The following is a 22,696-nucleotide window of genomic DNA, read 5'->3' as shown; positions in this document are numbered from 1 at the left end:
CCAATCAGAGAGCGCGGCGCCGGTAATTGACAAGCGGTTGGACCAATGGAAACGAGAGCCGGAGGGCGGGGCAATCAGACAGACAAAGGAGAGGGGAGGGGGGAGGTTCAAGATGGCCAATGGCCGCGGGGTGAATGATTGACAGCCGCCTGGGCCAATAGAAAGCAGCGCCTTTGTTTAATAGGACGGCGCCGGGGCCAATCAGGGAGGGGAGGGGGTGGGGGAGGGGCGGGATGGAGGCGGGGCTTAGGCCTCGCGTTGACCGTTGACAAGTTGACGGGGTGAGGGCGGGAAGATGAGGCGTCTCGCGGACTGACTGACTGTCAATTAATTTTTTTTTCCCCCCTCACGGTTTCTCTCCCCCCCCCTCACAAACTCACTTTTTATTCTTTTACCACAACCCCCGCTCCCTTCCCCCACCCCCCACCCCCCCCACCACCTCTCCCTCACCTCCCAAAATTGTTTTAATGAACTCGAGAGAGGCCGTCCCTCCGGCCGCTGTCCTCGGTAACCAAGGTAACCAGGGGGGGAGGGTTGAGGTGGGGGGAGGTGAGGGGGTTCAGGGGGGGTTGGTGGAGGGGGTTCACGGGGTGAGGGGGTTCATGGGAGTGAGGGGTTTCAGGGGGGGATGGTGGAGGGGGTTTATGGGGTGAAGGGGTTCAGGGGGGGTTGGTGGAGGGGGTTCATGGGGGTGAGGGGGTTCAGGGGGATGGTGGAGGGGGTTTATGGGGGTGAAGGGGTTCAGGGGGGGATGGTGGAGGGGGTTCAGGGGGTTGTGGAGGGGGTTCAGTGGGTTGGTGGAGGGGGGTTCGGGGGGTTCGTGGAGGGGGTTCAGGGGGTTGGTGGAGGGGGTTCCGGGGTTGATGAGGGGGGTTCGGGGTTGGTGGAGGGGGTTCATGGGGGGGTTCGGGTGGTGGAGGGGTTCATGGGGTTGGTGGAGGGGGTTCAGTGGGGTTGGTGGGGGGGTTCAGGGGGTATGTGGAGGGGGTTCAGGCGGTTGGTGGAGGGGGTTTCAGGGGCTGGTGTGGGGGGGTGGTAAGTGGGAGTGTGGGGGGGGGGGGTTCAGGGGGGGAATGGGAGGACCACAAGAACAACAATAATAATCCTTGCATTTGATATAGCGTCGTCGAGATGTCTCAAAGTGTTTTGCGGGGTACGCTGTAAAATGGGAGTGACTGTTTTACGGGCGAAACGCGGTAACTGATTGAGTCCTCACAAACAGCCGTGGATTGAGCGACCGTGTTTTTTTGTTTTTGAGGGATTATTAACAATAACCATAATCCTTGCATTTGAGAGACGTCTCCCAAAGCGCTTCACGGAGTCTACTATGAGGTGTATGTTTTGTGGGCGAAACTAAACACCTCAAATATACTGGAAACTCCTGATAATTCGTCCCCCCCCCCCCCCCACAGGGTAACGACTGGGTATTGTTTTTAGGCAAATAACAAAATACAGTGATATACTGCTGACATTTGATATACTGCTTTTCACGTCAAAGTGCCTCAAAGCACTCTCATAGGATTTACTGTAGAGTATTAGTGACTGTGTATCCCTTGGCATAAAGTACTGTGTGTGTATATAATCATCTTTGCATTTAATATCTAACCTTGTCACGTCAAAAGTCCTGAAGCACTTTGCTGTATAAAATGAATTCGAGGCAGCCTATCTGCACGCACCAAGTCACAGAAACGGCCAGAAAGTGAATGACCAATTTTGTCGGAGGGGAGGGGGGGGATCGTCGGGACAGAAACACCCTTCTCTTTTCGTAGAGTGCTGCAAAAATCCTTTTAACGTCCATCTGAACGGGCAGACGGCGCCTCAGTTTAACGCCTCAGCCAAAAATCCTTCTGGGGATTGAGCGCCACCCGCTCGTTCGCTCACCCCGGTCTGGACGCGTCAGCCCAACCTAGGCTTGGGAATTGAACTCGCCACCTTCTGACATAAAAGGCAAGGTTCCCACCGACTTAGCCAAGAAACCCTTGAAAGAGTTCATTGAGTGGGAGGACGCGGAGACTCACTGTATCGAGCACCACCCAAAGGTTGAAAGGCAGACAGCATGAGCATGGCACAGGACATAATGAGTTGGAGAGTAGCTTTTGCTCCCATGGACTGATGAATATTGCGGTTTCAGCTGGTTAGACTCCAGCAGTACCCTAACACACCTCTTTAGGGCATCTATCGTCAGAATAATAATATCAATTTTTGCATTTGATGCAGCACCTTCTCATGTTGTTGAGACGTGATAACTTGTCGAAACTCTCTGACGAGCAGCAGGTGGTTTGTTACACAGTGCTCTCAGTGTGTTTTTGGCTGGTTAAATTCAAGCAGTTGCTCCAATGGACACTCTGGGGCCCCCCAAGCCATGGTTCTCACCAATCTGTGCCTAATACCCTCTGGTATTAGATAAGCAGAGAGTACAAATTCCGTATGGGAGATTTCTGTGCGTAGGTGTTTATTATTATTAAAGCACTTGATCACATCATTGAGACATCACAGAATATACGGTAAAAGTGAATTGACTGTATGTTTTGTTTCCAAAACGCAGCAGCCAATTGAGCAAAGCAGTGTTCCACAAACAGCGGTGCATTGAAAATGTCAAACGTATAAAAATGTTAAATGTCCACAGACTGAGGGGAGGGACAGGCTGATCTGTATCATCAACTAACACCAGAAAACTCTGATGAGCTGGTGCTCTATTGTGTTTAGTTTTGCTTTAAGGTAACTTTTATTTTGCCTTTTGTTGCCTTAGGGACTGCGGTTGTTATGTGGGAATGTTGTACAGTACAACAAAGAGCTGGACCTAAGCAATCAATGCGAGCAAGCTAGCTGCCTCCCTTCACCCAGAAAAAAACATTTCCAGGTACAAAATAATCCCCAGGAAACAAACACACACTGGCTGTTTGCCTTAATGTCAGTCCCTCTGTGTGTGTGTGAGGCCAATGGGAAGTTGGTATCAATGCTATTTGCCTAATGTCAGTTTCTCTGTGTGTGTGTGTGAGAGAGAGAGACACAGAGAAAGAGGCCAATTTGAGGTTGGTGTGAGTGGTTGTTTCCCTCTGTGTGTGTGTGTGTGTGTGGTGAGAGAGAGAGAGAGAGAGAGAGACAGGCCAACGGTAGGGCGGTGTGAGTGGCTGTTTCCCTAATGTTAGTCCCGGAATGTGTGAGAGGCCAATGGGAGGACATTAGGGAAACAGAGGGGCAGTTCGTCACTGTGTGTGTCAGTCAGGACCTGCGCGGCCCCTTTAAGAAAGTGCATTTTTGCTCTCATTTGCAGGACAGTGCCGACAGAGAGCAGGAGAGAGAGAGAGAGAGAGCGAGAGAGAAACGCCGCCTCTGCTGCGGCTCCTCAGCTCCTCAATGAGCCGCTTCGCCATGGAGCCACTGCCTCAGCCCGTCAAGCTATACGTCTACGACCTGTCACGGGGGCTGGCCCGGCAGTTCAGCCCCATGATGCTGGGTGAGTGTGCGCCTGCATTGATGCCTCGGGGCGGGGGAGAGCCGGGCAACAGCTGGGTATAGGAGGGCCTGTAGCTGTCAGACTGAGGTTCTCCCCGCCTGGCTCTGTTAATGATTCTCATGTTCCCAAGCTCACCTTTCTCTCTCTCTCTCTCTCTCTCTCTCTCACTCTGTCTCTTCTCCCTCCATCTCTCTCTCTCTTCTCCCTCCAGCCCTCTCTCTCTCACTCTCTCTCTCTCTCTGTCTCCTATCGCTGTCTCTTCTCCCTTCTCCCTCTCTCGGTCTGTCTCCTCTCTCTCTCTCTCTCTCTGTCTCTGTGGGTCACCTGTCTGTCTCTCTGCGGCTTCTGTGGGCCACCTGTCTCTCTCCTCTCTCTGTGTGGGAATTCAGGGATAGCAATACTGGGTGGGGTGAGTGAGTCCTGGGGACTGTGGGTGTGCGCGTGTGGATACCACAACGTTTTTTTTGACTGGGGACTTGGAGGGAAGGCGAGGATTCCATATCATTTTTTAAAATTGGAAACAAAATGATTCAATGAAAGTCTTTCTTGTCATCCTCTCCCGCACCTTCTTATCCCTCCATCCTACCTGCCTCTTACTCCCTCCCCTATCCGCTGACTCCGCTCAGCTCCGGCCTTCCTGCTTGGCCCTCGTACCCTCCTCCGCTCTGCCATCGGAGGCCGCGCTTTCAGCCACTATGCCCCCAAACTCCGCAGCTGCCACCCTCTGCCTTGCCCCCTCCTTCCTGGGCTTCAGGTCCCGCCTGAAGACCTTCCTCTTCTCCCGTGCCCACAGTCACCTTCCCCCGGCTCGGTGTAGTGCTCCACCACTGTCAAGCGCTCTGGGACGCTATCCTACGTGAGGGGTTTTGTGTAAATGTAAGTTATCGTTGTTGTCACTGGAACAGTCCTTACAGCTTAGATATTTCGTACCCAACATCAGAGTCGTGCTGTAATTATTACGTGTGTGTGTGTGTGTGTGGGCCACCAGCCTGGCCCAGACACTGCCTCATCATGCCAGACGCAAGACTGTCTCTCAGCAGCTCTTAACCCCAAAAGCCCAGTGTCCCACAAACAGTTGTGATTGAGTGACAATTTTTTTGGGGGTTGGGGGCAGATCAGATGCCTACAGGAGAGGGAGGAGGGTTACAATTGACTCTCGACCTTGCCCTCACCCAGTGCCCGCATGTGTGTGAACCAGCACAGGATTAATGATCTGAAACAACCCCCCCCCCACCCCCCACCCTGATCTTCAAAGTTCCCTCTTTTCAACCGCCAGGAGGTGCTTGGGAGCAGCCACAGTGATTCATCAAATATTGATTTAGCTGGAGGACTGTATGTGTGACAGGGCCCAGGCATCCAGTACAAAGCACGACACATCCCACACATCCACCTGACAGACGCACACACACACTGGCAGGGACTGCTTGACCTACATTCACGCTCGTTAAAAGAGGCGGCACGTCTTCGGGAAGTGCGAATAAGTCACTTTCCACGTACAAGTATTTGATCTCATTTGATCCCACACCACTAAATGCACAGTACCAGGGGACAGCCTCCCGACACGAAAGGCGCTCTGTAAATATCATTTGTCGTCTTACGAATTTACGTTGCATTTGAGAATTCCGCTCAGCCTAACATTTTAAGCTAAAGTAATAATCCTTGCATTTGATCTAGTGCCTTATTACGTCAAAGCGCTTCACGTGATATACTGTAAAGTGGACTGACTGTACCTTTTGTGGGCGAAATGGTCTCACAGGCTACGATTAGGTGGAATTTGGGGCCCATTGAACAAAAGAGCTATGAAATCGAGGATTGTTCAAATGTACCTGAACTGTGTTACAGGCCATTAGCCCAGTTCTGGTTCCCTTGTTGCCTCTGTTCATAATTGGCATTGCTCCGCGTTAAAAATGCAAAGGTTTGCCAACTTCAGTCGCCGCTGTGTCAGCTGATCACCATAGGGATACTGTATTTGAACTCCACACCCACGGAGCAGGTTTGGGAGAGTTCAGCCGGGGGGATTGGTTAGCAGCGACACCTAGTGCAAAGTGGGTGCTTATAATATAATGCAATCATTTTTTGCTTTTGATAAGGCGCCCGCCATATCACGTCGTTGAGACGCCTCAAAGAACTTCACCGAATATATTGTAGAGTGCATATTTTGTGGGTGAATCGAGACAGCCAATTGCGCACAGCAGCGTCCCAATCCTGTGTGGGTAATCCTGACTCATAATTGTAATAATTAGTATATATTAATAAGCATAAAGTCAATTAACTTCACACTATTTTCTGTGAAGTGCTTTGAGACTCCTCAACGACCTGAAATGGTGCTATATCAAATGCAAGGATTATTATATTATTGTTGTTATAATAATCCAGTGGAGACCTTCATGTTCTCATGCAGGCTTTGCTGCCCTTACATTAAAGCCTTGATGGCATTGAGTCTGTGTATCTCACTGTGGTGCATATGATGACTGTTAATCCTAAGCAGATGTGCTGGGGTAAGCCACTCTGTGGGATTTGAATCACATGCTGCAGATTCCCATATCCCTGTGTGAGAAATGAGGGTGTTGATCATAATGATGATGAAAATAATCTTTGCGTTTCACATCAGGAGAGGAGGACGTTTCAAAATGGTTCAAACTGCAAAGTACTGTATATATCAATAAAGTATAAAGTCAATCTATTTTACAATATAATCCTGTGATGTCTCCAGAACACTACCCGCATAAAGGGCGCTATATAAATACAAATTGCTGTTGTTTTCTCAACAACGTGATAAAGCGCTATTTCAAATGAAAGGATTATTATTCTTAAGTATAGTGCTGCAAAAGTAGTCCCGATTCATTTTTTTCACTCACTGTGAAGGACATTGCTGTGCCCAAATTGGCTTCCGTGTTTGTCTACAAATTAATTAGTTAATTCATTAAAAATGATGATGTATGATTCCAGGGAGCGATTGCACGTTCCATTCCAGACATGGAAACCTCCTTGTGTAAATCACATCCAAAAATGGAACTCTGTTTGGTTTGGATACTGTTGAGTATGTGGTGAGTTTCCATGTGTGTCTGACCAACAATAAAGCAGGCAGTGATCTCAAAATCCCAAGTGGGGCTTGAATCCACAGCATTCAGACTCAAGTGACTGGAGTGTAACCAACTGACCCAGACTGAGATTGACGTTATTTTTCTCTTTCTTTTTATGTTTGTTTCTAAACAGGAAAGCAGCTTGACGGAATATGGTAAGTAAATGTGGATGCTTCTCAAGCTAAACAGATGCGCAGTTAGATGGGTCAAACGCACCTTTGACCCAAATGCTCTGCTGCACACCCAACCTCACTAACCCAACCTCTCCCGCCCGACCCACCCTCTGGAACGCCATCCCACAGTCCCTTCGCCTCGTTTCCTTTAAGTTCGGTCCTCTTCGATCGTGCCTTCAGTCGCCCTCCCACCTCTCTGCTTTCCTTCACCCCTATCCCACCCCTCCCCCATGCTCGGGTCCTGACCCCTGACTGTCCAGCACCTTGGGAAGTCCTCCCGACGTGAACGGTGCTCTATAAGTTTAATTTTGTCATTGTTGTTGTTCTGTGCTAACTTTTTTGCAAAGATAAATGGTTATGGGAAATAATGTTCTCAGCTGACGTTGAGAACTGGAAAGACTTGAAAGGCAGCGCAGTCCCTTGGTAGTCGAGAGGTTTATTCGGAAAGTGCTTTGGTGATGTCTTTTGTTATTGCTAGTCACCTTGTAATAACAATGTCCGTCTGTGTTTCAGGCACACTGCAGTTGTTGTCAATGGAGAGGAGTTCTTCTATGGATCCAGTGGGATTGCAAATTGCCAGCCAGTAAGTCACGCTCTCTCATTTCTGTACTGAATTATTATTATTCGGGAGACGGGGGAAGCAGATTCTTTCAAGAACAAATCAGATAGATTTCTGTTAAGAAGTAATATCTCGGGATACAATATATAATTGAGACATGACATGTCATGCTACTGCCTGGATGGTGGAAGACAATCTAGATGGATCTTGGACCTCTTTCGCCTAGCAAATTCTTATGTTCTTATGTGGGTGTGTGAGTCCTTTTTGTAAACTCTGCTTCATCTCACTGTATAGAATTATTACATTAATAATAATAATAATAGTTCTTGCATTTGATATAGAGTCTTATCACATCATCGAGACGTCTCAGTGCTTTTCACAGGATTTACTGTAAAGCGGAATGACCGTGTTTCTGTAGGTGAGAGTGAAATTCCTGCAGTGATATGACTGTTTTTTCTCCCCAGGGAGGCACTTTACTAGGGCCCCCGGACTCTGTTATTGACCTTGGTACCACAGAAGTAACGGAGGAGATATTCATGGACTATTTATCGTCACTTGGAGAATCTTCTTTCAGGTCAGTTTAAGCGATACTTCCATGCACATGTGGAACTCACAGTAGTTTGGCTTGGAGACTCTTGCTCGTGTTGTGGGTTTATGTGCACGCATGTGTGTGAGACCCGGCTGATGCCCCCCAAATAATGATTTACAGTGCATACACGGAGGCTGTTTGCTGTGGGGATTTTACATGCTGTAGAATCTGTTACTGCAGAGAAGGGACAGCTCTGTGAGTTTGATTTCCTCTCCTCTCCCTCGTTTTCCCCCCCACTTCCCACACCCTTCTGCCCTCTCCTCTGGTAGCATCAGCCTTTCTCTAAAGTCTCTCTTTTGCCGCAGAGGTGAGTGCTACAAACTGTTTGAGCACAACTGCAACACGTTCAGCAATGAAGTTTCTCAGTTCCTCACTGGGAAGAAGATTCCATCACATATCATGGACCTGCCCGCTGAGATCCTTTCTACGTGAGTTTTCCACCTGATTTTGAAGCGGGGGGTGGGGGGCAGCGCAATGCAGACTCCGAGCTCCAAGGGAGGGAGTGGATCATGGGAATAGCCCTGATATCAACAACAACTTGCATTTATATAGCGCCCCTCACACAGAGTCCATCCCAGAGCACAGAGGGACAGGTGCCAGTTTGCCACAGTTTTTTTAGTGAAGTGACTGGAGCACTGGGAATTATTTAGAGGGATTTGCTGTTCGGATTGTTGTATCATTTTATTGCTCTACCGTGTGTGTTTTTTCTCTTCTCCCTTGGCCCCCTCCCTCGTTCTCTACCTCGATCCCACGCTCCCTCCCCGCCTTGCTCCCTCCCTCACTCTCCTCTCTGACACTCTGTCTCTCTCTCTCTCCCTTCAACCACCACCAGCCCGTTTGGCCAGCTGATCAAACCCATTGTGGACTCTGTGCAGATCCACCCGGCGGGAGGGAACATCGGAGGTCGCCACAACCAGAGCTAATAGGGGCGATTTGCGCCCCCACCCACACACATCCCACCGCCACCCCCCCCCCACCCCCCAACTGACGAGAGGCGTGCGGGTCGCTATCCAGGACCTGGGAGAGACACACCCTCTGCCTCACAGAACTGTGCATTGTTTTTTCTACAAAAAAAAAGAATGAAGATTTCCACTCAAGTATCTTTTGTGTCATATCTGAACTTAGGACGGTTCAAAAGTAGTCGGGGTATTTTTTAACTTCCTTTTGGGGGCCGGGGGGGGTGGGATGGAAACGTATATTGTACAGATAGTCGGTCGCTGTTGAAACGTGTCCCCCAGTGTGTCGTGCAGCCTGCCTCTCATGCGCTGGGCGAAGGCGGGTAAATCGGAGTTGAGGTACTGATCAACCATCTGATAGAATGGCGGAACAAGCTCGAGGGCCTGAATGACCTCCTCCTGTTCCCGTGGCCGGTATACCGCAAGCCCCCAACCCCCGCCATGCTTTCAGTTCCCTGACTGGAAGCCACGCCCGGGGGTGGGGTGGGGTGGGGGTGGGTGGGGAAACGGACGGACGCACACCTCCTGCACGTGGCGCTTACGCGCAGCGAGTGACGCCACTTTACGTGGGCCGCGTGCAGGAAGTTGGGTCGGGCGGCAGCTATTTTTACACAACGCATCTCGTGTTAACGCGGGCCGCCACGGTATAACGCGGTCCGATTGTACCGGCACTTAGCTTGCAGTGTTTCTCAACCGGTTTCCGAAATAAGAAATGTGGGATTGTGGAATCTCTAAATTACTTTGCTTTTAGAAATTTGTTAACCCCACATTCCTGCTAAGAGATGCTACCAATCGGACTCAACTTGAGGTGAATAATGCAAATGATCCTGCCCTCCTCGCCAACGATGCGTGAAATAACACTTGACTGGGTCAAGTCAAGTCCTATTGTTGCTGAGAGATTTACACTCCTGAGCCCCACCGAAGCTTCCTGCCCTAAAAATAGAGCAAAAGTGAAAACCACCTGATGTTTACCTCATTTGCTGCTGCTGCTGCATTCCAGAAGCAGGCGGTCACTTTCCGCTGGCAAATTCTTTCGTTGTGGCTTTAAAGCTGCCCCTTGCCTTCCTTCCGTGCGTGCGTGCGTGGCAGAGACACGCGGGCGGCAAAGACTGGCGTGGCAGGGGTGCGCGTGACCCGTTTCCACGCACCGGAGCTCATTTCACAGCCCACGTCAGTTGCTCTGCTCGTCTGCCGAGACCCTGGGCTGACTTGACTTGCTGCACGCTCTCTCTCTCTTGCGCTCTCTCTCTCTCTCTCTCTCTCTGTTATCCCGTATCGGTAAACATTCTCGCCTGTTAAACTTCCGTGGAAACCCCTTGTGTGTTTTAAATCTTTTGACGCGGACAAATAGCTGTTTCGCCCTTTCCACGGTTATTATTGCGCGCGGGAATATTTTACGTACTTTATTCTGGTATTGTGTTTATTCCGACCTAACGACACAGCAAAAGGCAGGAAGGATGCTGTTTTGATGGGCAAGTTGCAAATCAGATTGAGAATTGTCTAAATTCTTTGCTTTTCTCGTGTGTGTGAATAGTTCCGCTGTATCCGTTTCCCTGCCTGACAACGCGCACACGTTGGGGGTGGGGGGTGGGTGCGGGAGTTCAATGCCGTTTCTATCCACCATTGATATTCAGGCAGTGCTAAACGTATCAGTCGCACACCATTATCCCAGTGCTGCTAGCAAGCTCTCCAGGCTGCTTTTCCCTCTGTCCCTTATCTTCACTTACCGGCTGCTAAATCCAGGATTAATTTCCAAAGCAACAGCTCTCTCTCTCTCTTGTCTCTCACTGAGCGGATTCAGATGATGATGTCTTTTGAACTTGTCACTGCTTTGAAAGTAGCTCTTGTGCGTTGCTGGTGGAACGCAGGGACAAAAGCACTTCCCATCTGGAATAGAGATGGGGTTGGTGCCTTGTCCACGCACCGTAGAACTGTTTTGCTGTGCAAAGAACTTTGCAGCACAGACAGAAATAGGTCGTTCGGCCAACCAAGTCTACACTGACGTCTCTCTTCACCAGCTATGTTTTATCCCACTTAGCTGCTCGCTTCCCCTCCCCGCATACTCTTTAATCTTCCTCCACCTCAATCCTGATTTAATTCCCTTTTATAAAACGATACGACTCCACTCCAACGGTGCTTTAGGAACATAGGGAGTCAGGAGTAGGCAGAGGCCATTCAGCCGGTCGAGCCTGTTCCACCGATTTACACATTCTTTGGCGAACCTGTTAAAACGTCCTGCCCTTTCGCAGTAACTCTTATCCACTCGTGTCTATCTCGCTCTTAAACATTCCTATGGATTCCGCCTCTACAGCTTTCTGGGCAGAGTGGCCCACATCGACAGAACCCATTATCTTTGTGACCTTAGTTGTTTTGGTTCTGATTTTATGGTTATGCCTCATTTTCCCCCGCCGCCCCCCTTCCCTGTAAGAGATCCTTCTAACCAGTTCTAACCCGTCAGTTCCTTTCATTATTAAATACCTCAATCAAGTCACCTCTTCCAACCTCCTCCACTGTAGGGAATATATATATATTCAAGTAATAATAATAATTTGGTCGCTTAATCCACAACTGTTTGTGGGACGCAGCTGTGTGCAATTGGCTGCCGCGTTTTGCCAACTAAATATACAGTCAATTCACTTTACAATGTATTCTGTGAAATGCTTTGAGGCGTCTCGAAGACGTGATAAGGTGCTGTATCAAATAAAAGGATTATTATTATTGGCTATATATATAGTCTGCCTATCATAGCTAAGTCACTTCATCTCAGGTATTGACGTAGTGAACCATTGCTAGAAGTGCCCTCCAATTTAAGATCAGGTGCCCCAAACTGAACACAATAAATACCCCTGAGGTCTAACCAGCTCTCTGTATAACTCAAGCACGCTGGCACCTCCTTTTATACTCCAGACCTTCTCTTGTCTGTTTGTGGCGTAGAATATCACATTCCAAGCCCCTGTACAAAGAAAAGAAAGTTCTCTCTTTATTCCCTTCGCCCCCACCACCCCCACCCATTCTCTTGTTACGTTTTGCCCGCAAAATACACAGTCAATTCACTTTACAGTATATTCTGCGAAGCGCTTTGAGACGCACTTGAAGACGTGATATGGCGCTACATCAAATGCAAGGATTTTTTTATTTACCAGCAGCGTAGATCTGTGACTGTTTATCCTGTTGTAACCCTTCGTAATCTTGACGATCATTATCAGATTATTATCTATTATTATCGGAAGATTATGTAATAATATAATATAATTAGCTTAGTGCAGAAGGGGCCCATCCTTCCAGGATGCCCTCCCTACCGTTTCCTCTCCATCACTGCTTTGCGCGACCTGAAACTGCTGCCTCCCGGTGTGAGTTAGCAGAACTTGTGCGGTCACCTGAAGTCGGTAGCGCAGAAACATTTACTTCTTCCACACGCAGCAGTCCTCGTTGAACGCCGCGTTCGCCCACAGACATACAGTCAATTCACTTGACAGTGTGTTCTGTGAAGCGCTTTGGGACGTCCTCCCGACGTGAAAAGCGCTATATCAAATGCAAGGATTATTATTATTATTGTAACGCCGCAGGGCGCGGCGTCCAAATGAGATGGAAGCTCCGTGAAGCGCTTTCTCAATGAGGTGACAAGGCGCCACATCAAGGGTGTTAAGGTTTACTAGGATTATTTGTGGCAGAGAATATCACATTCCAAGCACCCGGACAGGGAAAGGAAACTTCTCTCTTTCTTCCCCATAAGGTTTATTGTAATGACCTTGTTGTATCTGACTACGAATCGCTGCCTGCCACGCAAGCTCCCAAGGAAATCCATTCGAATCCGGCTGAATCCTTCCTTGGTTCTCTCTTTCCATTGAGAAAGAGGAACGAGTTGGGTGCATAACGTGAGTCAGTTCAGGCTTTATAGCAGCGAAGCCCAAGAGCTGATTAGAGTCAGTGAGTCTGCGACTGCTGGGTGTTTGCTGCAAGATTGCGATGCCGCAGACTCAGGTTTACAGGTACGGAAGGTCAGGTATGTAGAAGTGAACTTTAATCTCTGAGACCCAGGTACACGTGAGGTGTGTCTGGAATGCTTGTTTTCCTCATCATTCTCTGTGTTGCACAACCCTTTGACCTTGTGACTGCTCAGTCATGAATTGTCTTCCAGTCGTCTCTTTTTTTTTTTTGCCTGTTTTCTCCCCTAAAACCACCCTAAACTGACTCCAAGTTGACATGCTTGGCGATGGAGTGTCGGAATTGAGTCAGCCCTCTGTGGCGGTCTCGGTATTCCGGCTCCTGAGCCAGGCGGAGAGGGGAGGGAGCTTGCATCCTAATGGAGGGGTGAGGGAGGGCAGGGTGAGAAATGACATTAAGTCTCCCCCCTTCCCACGCCGCATTAAAAACATGCATACCCCCCCCCCCTTTACATCCAAGCCTGACTGAGGAAACTCTGCTCCCCCCACCCCCACCTCCCCCAATATTTTACTTGCTTTTCACTGTGAAAGCACAGATAACATCAGGGTATCAGACTCATCGAAAAGCAAACAGCGCAGTCTTGAATTCAACCTAACAAGGAAAGTCCTCGTTTTTGGGTTTAAGGCACGAGTTTTTCCACCGGCACCAACAGTGCAGGTCCAACGTATATCATTTTTGTTTCTGTTCCTGTATTTTGTTCTTTTGCACAGAAATCGACCTCGTTTGTCTTGTACGGATTTTGTTTTTGTTCAATGTGTCCGTGTACGTTTTCAGAATCGCCAATAAAGAGTTTTATTAAAGACTTGCTTACCCCCCCCACCCCCCCCCCGTGCCTTATGTCCCGAACGGCATTCCGGACAAATCGAGTTTGCCAAGAGTTTTTTTTTTTTTACGGAAACGACTTGGGTTCCTCACGGCGCCCTTCAGGCAGGGCAGGGACTCGGAGCGGAGTTGGGAGGGAATGGAGCTGACTTCACGCAAGGTGGAAGACGTTCGGGTACGACCTGAAGGCAGGCAAAGGAGGGGTTAAGACGGAGGAATTGAGACAGGGACTCGCACGTTTTGGGGACGTGTTGGTTGGAATCGACGGACGGGACGATGAATGTACAGAAAACCGGAGCCGGCTGAGGGAAGGGCTCGGGTAGAGGAGCGGGATGTGAGCAGGGCTGAAGTTTTCAGAATCGCCAGTAAAGAGTTCTTTTATTAAGCCACGGCCACTGTCCCCCTGTCCGGGAATTCGAGCTCGTGAGGAGTTTTTAACAGCAACAATTTGCGCTCGTACAATGCGCCTTCAGGCAGGGCAGCGTCTCGGGGAGTGGAATGGCGGAGCCTGACCCTGAGCGAGATAGGGAGGGAAGGAATTAGAGAGGGCTTGAAAATATAACTTAAATAATCTTTGTATTTGATACCGCATCTGTAATGTCTCGACCGGAATCCTGGACAACAACACACACCCCCCACCCCACCCCACCCCCGAATAAAATCGGTCGCTCGTTCCACGACTGCTTTGTGGGACGCTGCTGTGCGCAATCAGCTGTCGTGTTTCCCTCGCAAAATAAAGTCACTGCGCTTTACGGCGTATCCTGTGTTGACGACGTGTCCAGGCGCTATGTCGAATGCAAGGATTATTACTGTCGGAGCGTTTGGGGGAGGGGGATCGAGATCAACGACAAATAATAATAATAATAATAATCCTTGCATTTGATATAGCGCTTTTCACGTCGGGAGGACGTCCCAAAGCGCTTCACAGAACACACTGTAAAGTGAATTGACTGTATTTGTGGGCGAAGACTTGCATCTAATATAGCGCCCTTTGTACGGCGTAGACTCCCGGAGCGCTTAGCAGTGCCGGAGTCTGACCCCCGAGCCCAGGCGGGGGTGGTGGTGGTGGGAGGTGACCTTACGAGATTATTTAAGACTTAATCTCTATCTGACAATCGCTGAGCTGTGTGGTGTTGTGTTGCTCCAGGCTCTGTGAAACGATCGATTGCTTGCCAGCGCTTAAATCTTCCCTCCTGCTTCCCTGGTCGATTCTGACTTCCTTTACAGAGACTGCCTCCCTCTCTCTCCCTCCCTCGCTCCCTCCCTCCCTCCCTCCTTCCTTGCAGATGTGCAGTGTCTGCAGAATTGGAATTAGCGTGTTAATATCAGCTATCTCCCTCCCTGTGTGTGCGTGCGCGTGTGCGTGTTTCTGGTGTGTGTATCTGTGTTTGTGTTTCTTTCTCTGTCTCTCTCTCTCTCTATCTGTGCGTCTGTGTGTTTGTCTCTGCCTGTGCGAGCGCGCGTGTGTGTGTGTGCATTTCTAGCCGTGTCTGTGTGTGTGTATGTGTGTGTCTCTCTCTCTGTTGTACGTGTATAAATCCACTTCCCCTTGGCATGTGATCACTGGCGTCAATTGTGTGTCAGTTTCGCAAGTTCCTCCCTGCTCCCCCACCCACTGACACATACCCACACACACACACACACACACACACACACACGCGCGCGCCCAGAGCCGAGAAATCAAATTCAAACTAGGCAAAGAATTAAGAAAAGGAGAGAAGAAGTGACAAAGCAGATGGATGAATCCGTTCGAGAGCCACACACCCTCTGCCTCTTTGATGTGGATGGAACTCTCACCCCAGCCAGACAGGTAAGGTAAGCTTGAGAGGTTATTGTGACAAGGTCATACCTGTCAAGTCTGTGTGCGTGCGTGTATGTGTATGTGTTATGCACAATGCGGTGTAAGGCTCACTTGAGCCTTCCCCCCCCCCCCCTCCCCACTGTTGATTCAGATGTTAGGAGCTGAGCTAAGTTTAATTCTGACCTACACGCTATCCCCTTGTCAAGGAGAGTCAAAACAAGAAGAGTGTGTTTCACACGCTAAGGTCACTCAGCTGATTATACAGAGGTGGTTAGAGCGCTCGCTTCACAAGCGAGAGGACCCGGGTTTGATTCCCGAGCAGGGCAAAACCTTAAGCAAGTTTCCTCAACCCACCCACCCGCGCGCGCGCCTCTGTTACCGACCGAATGGAATACGGTTGTTAATCGATCGACGGATTGTTCCCGGGTATAATAATCCCTTCGAAAGAAATTTGGGTCACTCAATCCACGACTGTTTGTGGGACACTGCTGCAGCGCAGTTGGCTGCCATGTTTCGCCCCTCAAAATACACCGTCAATTTTCTGTGAAGCCTTTCGCTTTTCAAATAGCGCCGCGGGAGATCTTTACGTCCACTCGAACAGGGTAACGTCTCATCCGAGACATTACTTGTACAATGCAATTAGTCAGTGTCTTGAGGGGACAGTGGGTAAAAGCACTGTGTCCTTCAGTAATGGTAAATTGATTTAACTCTACGCTGAATCTTTAACTCATTAATATAGGGTTCCTTTAAGAACACTCATCCTACTATCCTCCCATTGCAGCTGTTTCTCAAATGACCCTTTTCCCGGTCACACAGATTCCGGCTGTTAGCTCCTTCCCTCTGCGAAGAAGTACTTTATAACATGTTTAGTCACAAGAAGAGTGACTGTGTGGAGTCCCGTTAGATCCCTCGCCTCGAAAGCGCGAGGACTCGGGTTGAATTCCCGGGCAGGGCAAAACCATAGGCAAGTTTCCTTACTCCACACACACACACACGCCTCTGTTTACCCAGTAGTAAGTAGGAACCCGGCGGTTAGTCGATTGATGGATCACTTTCCAGGGGTATTAATCCTTTCAAAAAAATGAATAAAGAAATAATTTGGTCGCTGAATCCACGGCTGTTTGTGGGGACGCTGCTGTGGCGCAATTGGCTGCCGCGTTTCACCCACAAAATACACAGTCAATTCACTTTACAGTATATTCTGTGAAGCGCTTTGAGACGTCTCGATGATGTGATAAAGCGCTATATGTGATTCGAGGATTACTTTTACTATCCTTCCCTTCTCTCCATCTCCCTCCTTTCTCCCACCCTCCGTGAAATCATCAGACACTTTTTCTCACTCTGTCTCTGCCCTCACCCTCCGCCCCTCGTGTACACGCAGAAAATAGCACCAGAACTGGATGAGTTTTTCCAGGGGCTGAGAAAGAAGGTGAAGATTGGTGTGGTCGGTGGTTCAGATTACTCCAAGATCGCAGAGCAACTAGGAGACGGAGAGGAAGGTAAGGACAGCTCGGGTTTGGGGGACCTTTAATGAAGAGGATGCTAGCGGGTTAGACTCCAGCAGTTACCCCAACGCACACCCTGGGCCCTCCCAAGCCTTCATAATATTCTCCCATTCTTCCTCCTTTCTCCCATCCTCCGTGAAATTATTATTATTATTATTCCCTTCCAAAAAAAGATTTTTTAAAAAATAATTGGTGGCTCGATCCATGAATGTTTGTGGGACACTGCTGTGCGCAATTGGCTGCCGCGTTTCGCCCACAAAGCTATTATAGTCAATCCAGTTTACAGTATATTATGTGAAGCGCTTTGAGATGTCTCAACGATGTGATAAGGCGCTATATCAAATGCAAGGATTATTATTATTTTCCTCGCTCTCGCTCAAGAAACCATTGGCCGTCTGACTTGTGCGAGGTGTGGGGGCGATGATTCTTGTCCATTATTATTATTATTGTTATATACCAATTATTATCATTATTTGCATCTCGTCTCTGTTCCAGTCATTCAAAAATTTGATTACGTCTTCGCTGAAAACGGACAGTCCAGTATCGAGATGGTATGTTTATCGCAAAGGAGGTAAGTCCATGTACACTAAATAATAATCCTTCCATTTGATATAGGGCCTTATCGCGCTGTTGATTTGCGTGGTTGACTGGGGGGGGGGTGTGTGGGGGGTGTGGGGAGAGAGAGAGTGTGGAGAGGAGAGAGAGGAGGGGTGGATGGCGGAAGGACGTTGTTGTTTCGACCACAAAATACACAGTTGATTCACTTTACAGTGCATTCTGTGAAACTCTTTGAGACGTCGCAAAGACGTGATAAGGCGCTGAATCAAATGCAAGGGGATTATTATTATTATTATTATTATTATGATGTTTCTTTGTGTTTGTTACATGGGTTTTTGTCCGCTATTCTAACCAGAACAACCTCCCTCCCTCCCTCTGCCCTCAGGCCATCCAGAACTGCTTGGGTGAAGAGTTGCTGCAGGACCTCATCAACTTCTGTCTCCGCTACATGGCTCTGATCAAACTGCCCAGGAAGCGGTAATAATAATATTAGTAATAATCCTTTGTATTTTATATGGCGCTGTATCACGTCTTCGAGGCGAGAGAGGAGAGAGAGAGAGAGAAACTCCTCTTTTCGAATAGCGCCATCGGATCTGAACAGGCAGACGGGGAACAAGGTTCAACATCTCGTCCGAAGGATGGTGCCTCCCTCCGTCAATGCACCCCCGCACCCCCCCACCCCACCCACCCCCCCGGCGCTTACACCCACTGTCCCACCTCCTTCTGTTCCAGGGGAACCTTCATTGAATTTCGGAATGGAATGTTGAATATCTCCCCCGTAGGCCGGAGCTGTAGCCTGGAAGAACGCATCGAATTTTCCGAGACGGACAAGGTAAGAGTGGAAGGATAACTCCCCCCACCTCCCGCCCCCCCGCCACCCAAAATAAAATTGGTCGTTCACTCTATCACTGTTTGCGGGACGCTGCTGTGCGCAAATCGGCGGCTGCCGCGTTTGAACCGCAAAAGAAGTCTCGACTGCGGGATCAGGCGCAATGTCAAATGCAAGGATCCCACTGTCCCCTCAAGACATTGATATTATTTATGATTATCTCCTCTCTCTCTCCCTCTCTCTCTCTCTCTGTGCGGTCTCCTCCCTTCTCTCTACGATCTTTCTCTTAAAACAGAAGGAAAAAATACGAGAGAATTTCGTGGCAGCTCTGCAGAAGGAGTTTGCCGGCAAAGGACTGAAGTTCACGAAAGGCACGTGAGGAAGTATTTGCGTGCTTGCGTGCGTGTGTACGCACGTGTAAGCTTGTGAGTGCGTGTGTTGGTGTGTATTAGTATACAATATATAGCTTGGGACATGACACGTGCAAACGACTGCCAGGATGGTAGCAAATTCTGATCTGCTTATACATATATGTGTCTGCGTTTACAGTATATGTGTACTTCTTGCTGTGTGTGTGTGTGTGTGTATGTGTGCGCGTGTGAGTGTATTTGTCTCGGAGTGTCAATCTAGAATGAGCTCAAAATCCCTGACCTGGGCGCTACAGCTCACAACCTTCTGACTCGGAGGTGAGAGAGCTACCAGTGAACCGGGTTTCCCAACAGTCAGCGTCTCGCAGGCTAAGGCCGTGAGGAATGGTGTGCCTGTTCCCCAAAACGCCTCACTTTTTCCCTTCCCCTTCCACGCTTTTCTCAGGAGGGATGATCAGTTTCGACGTCTTTCCCGAAGGCTGGGACAAACGCTACTGCCTGGACATCCTGGAGAAAGATGGAATTAAAACCATCCACTTTTTCGGGAACGAAACAGATCCGGTAAGCGGATTTTTTTGGGGTGTGGTGGGCGCGGGGAAGGGATTATTACCCTCTGGAAAGCAATCCGCAAATTGACTAACACCCGGGTTTCAACTTACCGCTTGGTAAACAGAGGGAAACTCGCCCAACGTTTCGCCCCGTCCGGCAATCGAACACGGCTCCTCTCGCTCGCAAGGCGTGTGCGCTAACCACTACGCTACAGGGACTCCAGATATATTCAAGAGGAAGCTAGACTTTCCCGTGAAGGAGAGGGGAATAGAAGGATATGAGAGGGAGTAAGGAGTGGGGGAGAGACTTGCGCAGTCAGTTGCCTTCGCAGTATATTCTGTGAAGCGCTTTGTGACGTCTCAACGGCGCGATACGGCAGGGGTTATATTATTATTAATATTGTTAATGTGTGGAGTATAAACACCGGCACGGACTGAGCCAAGTGGCCCATTTCCGTGCTGCACAGTCCCGTGCAAATCCACGTCGAGTTGTGAATCTTTGGTGCGTCCCGAAAGCCTTTCTCCGGGTTGACTGTGTGCCTTTGGCGCAGGGCGGCAATGACCACGAGATCTTCCAGGACCCGAGGACAATCGGGCACACGGTGGCGTCTCCCGAGGACACAGTCAGACTGTGCAAGGAGCTCTTCAACTGAGCCGGTGGCCACCGACTGGTCGAAAGCTCAATGGTGGAATCGAAGAGAAAGCGAGACTGACCGCCGGTCGGGCTAATGAACAGGTTCCCCCCCACCCCCCCACCCCCACCTCCGAGTGGGGCGGAGGTACGCGAGCCCTGGATTATGCACAGACACAAACCCCCTCCCACCCCCGCTCCCCACTTCCCCCACTTCTGCTCCATTCACGTAGCCTCTCAGGTAAATTGCGCGTGTCAGCCTGGCTCAGTCTCTCACGCCTCCGAGTCAGAAGATTTGTGGGTTCAAGCCCCCCACCGTCCTTCGGATGAGACGTTAAACCGAGCTCCCCGTCTGTGCCTGTTTCAGGTGGACGTTAAAGATCTCTCGTGGTGCTATTCGAAAGGAGAAGGGAGTTCCTCTCTCTCTCTCTCTCTGCCCCAGTGTCCTGGACAACAATTCCCCCCCCAAATAAAATTGGTTGTCGTTTACATGGCTGTTTGCGGGGACGCTGCTGTGCGCAAATTGTGCTGCCGCGTTTCGCCCACAAAATACACAGTCGCTCCACTTTACAGTAGCACTTAGAGACATCCTGATGCTGTGATAAGGTGCTGTATGTTATGCAAGGTTATTATATTACCACGGTAATCATTTGAACTGTGATGGAAGTTGTTTTTTTTTCGTCGTCCGGGCGTCTGACTTACTCGGGAACGTGCCGAGTCTCACAGCGCTTCACAACGGCGTGATCGGACGCCGAGATGGGAACCATGGACATGGTGGTGAAGTGTGAGGTGGGGGTGGTTGGGGGTAGGCAAGGCAGGGAACTCCAGAGGCTGGGGGGTGAGGGAAGCGAAGGGGCCAGGGGACATGCTGCAGGATTGCATTAGTTAGAGTAAAGGCGGGAGGGCGGTGAGGGGGAAGGCAGTTGTGCAGAGGCAAGCTTCGAGTGTGCGTTGGGGCTGACCGCTGGAGTTAAACCACATAGCTTGCCCGTTGAGAGCGGGTGTCTGGCAAAAGCTTGCAAGCTGCTTGTCCAGCTGGGACCACCCTCTCCGTCAGGGCTTTGGCTCGGGACTCCCGAGAGAGAGAGAGAGAGAGAGAGAGAGAGACCGCCACAGAGGGCTGGCTCGATTCCAGCATTCCTTTGCCAAACACGTCACTCCGGAGCCAGTTCACCAACCCCCCCCCCCCCCCCCAAGGTGACCACCACCCCCTCTTCAATGAGAATAAAACGCTGCAGTCTTTAGGAGCGACCTGACTGGAGCACTAATGAGGCTCGAGGATTTCAATCCGCGCAGCCCCTTTTGGATTGATCCCAGGGCCTTTAATTCAACGCAGCCCCTGGACTCTTTAATTCAACCGGCTGCCCGACAAGCAGACCAGTGTCCTGCGGACCGAGCGAGCCGTGAATTAATTTTGCCCCACAAAGGCAGCGGGGAGGGTTTCCAGAATGCACACATCGCCGTGGAAACCACCAGCACAGATTATTAATAATACAATGACCCCCTTTTTCTTTTTCTACAGACACCCGCGCGCGCACAGACACGCACACGCGCGCACACGCGCGCGCGCGCACGTACACTTGATGTACAAGAGAGTAAAGTCACCTTCAGAGAGATTTGTGAGTGTGAGAGTGCGCACGTGTGAGAGTGTGTGTGTGTGAGTGTGTCCGAGAGTGTGTGTGTGTAAGTGAGTGTGAGCGAGAAAGATCCTGTGATGGGGGCCATCTGGGATGAAATTCCACCTGGGACTAGGTGTAGCACCTCTAGCGATGCAAGTGTGTCTGCCAGACAGACAGACTCGGGGGCCAAAGGCGGATAATTGGGAGTCAAGCTACAGATCGGCCATAATCTAATAGAATGGCGGAGCAGGCTGGAGGGGTTGAATGGCCTCCTCCTGTTTCTAGGTTCCCGTGTCCCAGACAGTCAGTGAGAGGTGAGTGAGTCAGACAGACAAAGAGACAGTCAGTCAGTCAGTGAGACAGAGAGCCAGTGAGATAGTCAGTGATAGTCAGACGGACCGGCAGAGCTCCGAGACGTTACCCCGTATGAGGGGCGCTGTGGGTTGTTGGAAGGTGCGGTTGTTGTTGACAGGGAATCGGATAAGATCCTGAGGGGTGGGAAAGGTCCTTCGACCCATTTGATCTCATCCTTCCCGGAACCTCTCTTCGCAGTACATCGCAGACAGAGAAAGAGAGGGAGGGAGGGAGGGAGGGAGGGAGGGAGGGAGAGAGAAAGCAACAACAAGGCGTCCCCCCAAACCCCCCCATCCCCAGTGCCCGGGGAACAGACAAGGTGATTGACACCATCGAAGGTTAAGACAGCATATTTTATTGGCAGTCAGAGCACATTCAACCTAAAGACTTTTTAACAGTGTGAAATCCCGTTACATGACGTGGCGGGGTCGGGGTCTGAAAGAAAACAGCACAGAAACGACCACGTGTCTCCCACCCCCACCCCTTTTCTTTCTCACCTTCTCCCCACCCCTCATCACCCCTCTGCACCCCTCCCTCTTACCCTAACCCGCCCTCCACGCACCCCAGACACAAACACGCACACCCTCTACGCTCCTGCCTTTTTTCTCTCTCGCCCCCCAATGCAACCTCAGTAACCTCCTCTCCCCACACACAAACACACACACCCTCCCTCCCCTCTCTCGCCCCCCCCCCCTCCCTCCCCACTCCCATCCCGACCAACACACACACACACACACCCTTTCTCACTCACCGACTCATTAGAAACTCAAAGCTACTTTTATACAATCGTATTAGTGGAAAAAAAAACCATAACAGTTTTACGGCGATAACAAACGGAAAAAAAATACACTTCACAGAAAAAAACACCTCTCTCTCCCTCTCTCTCTCTCTCTCTCTCT

General features: G+C 49.9%; 2 protein-coding genes across 3 annotated transcripts; both read left to right on the top strand.

The window, feature by feature from the left end:
• The first annotated feature begins 256 nt into the window (after nt 1-256).
• LOC103189227 (desumoylating isopeptidase 1) lies at nt 257-8,836 on the top strand. 2 transcript variants are annotated; one of them, XM_042345071.1, is made up of 8 exons: nt 257-281; nt 2,750-2,860; nt 3,275-3,457; nt 6,674-6,695; nt 7,227-7,296; nt 7,737-7,846; nt 8,167-8,289; nt 8,694-8,836. In XM_042345071.1, the coding sequence occupies exons 3-8, from the start codon at nt 3,358-3,360 to the stop codon at nt 8,782-8,784; spliced, it is 516 nt and encodes a 171-aa protein (XP_042201005.1). In that variant the 5' UTR covers nt 257-281; nt 2,750-2,860; nt 3,275-3,357; the 3' UTR covers nt 8,785-8,836. The 2 variants fall into 2 exon arrangements, with proteins under 2 accessions (XP_042201005.1, XP_042201004.1); XM_042345070.1 differs by lacking the exon at nt 257-281 and adding an exon at nt 454-516.
• A 6,235-nt stretch (nt 8,837-15,071) lies between these two features.
• LOC103189228 (phosphomannomutase 1) lies at nt 15,072-20,122 on the top strand. Its single transcript, XM_042345069.1, is given in 9 exon segments — nt 15,072-15,394; nt 16,767-16,884; nt 17,386-17,421; nt 17,424-17,461; nt 17,834-17,925; nt 18,181-18,280; nt 18,573-18,648; nt 19,091-19,206; nt 19,745-20,122. Coding segments are annotated over 9 exon segments (753 nt in total). The 5' UTR covers nt 15,072-15,319; the 3' UTR covers nt 19,847-20,122.
• Nucleotides 20,123-22,696: the final 2,574 nt, after the last annotated feature.

The sequence above is a fragment of the Callorhinchus milii genome, unplaced genomic scaffold (genome assembly GCF_018977255.1).
Source record: "Callorhinchus milii isolate IMCB2004 unplaced genomic scaffold, IMCB_Cmil_1.0 Scaffold31, whole genome shotgun sequence".
Taxonomy (NCBI): Eukaryota; Metazoa; Chordata; class Chondrichthyes; order Chimaeriformes; family Callorhinchidae; genus Callorhinchus; species Callorhinchus milii.
This window is presented reverse-complemented; position numbering and strand designations above follow the sequence as displayed.

Excerpts from the sequence above, each read along its gene's own strand:
- LOC103189227 (XM_042345071.1), top strand. The coding sequence starts at position 3,358 with ATGAGCCGCTTCGCCATGGAGCCACTGCCTCAGCCCGTCAAGCTATAC. Across the intron at positions 7,847-8,166 it reads CTTGGAGAATCTTCTTTCAG|AGGTGAGTGCTACAAACTGT; the intron begins GTCAGTTTAAGC and ends CTTTTGCCGCAG. Across the intron at positions 8,290-8,693 it reads CCCGCTGAGATCCTTTCTAC|CCCGTTTGGCCAGCTGATCA; the intron begins GTGAGTTTTCCA and ends AACCACCACCAG.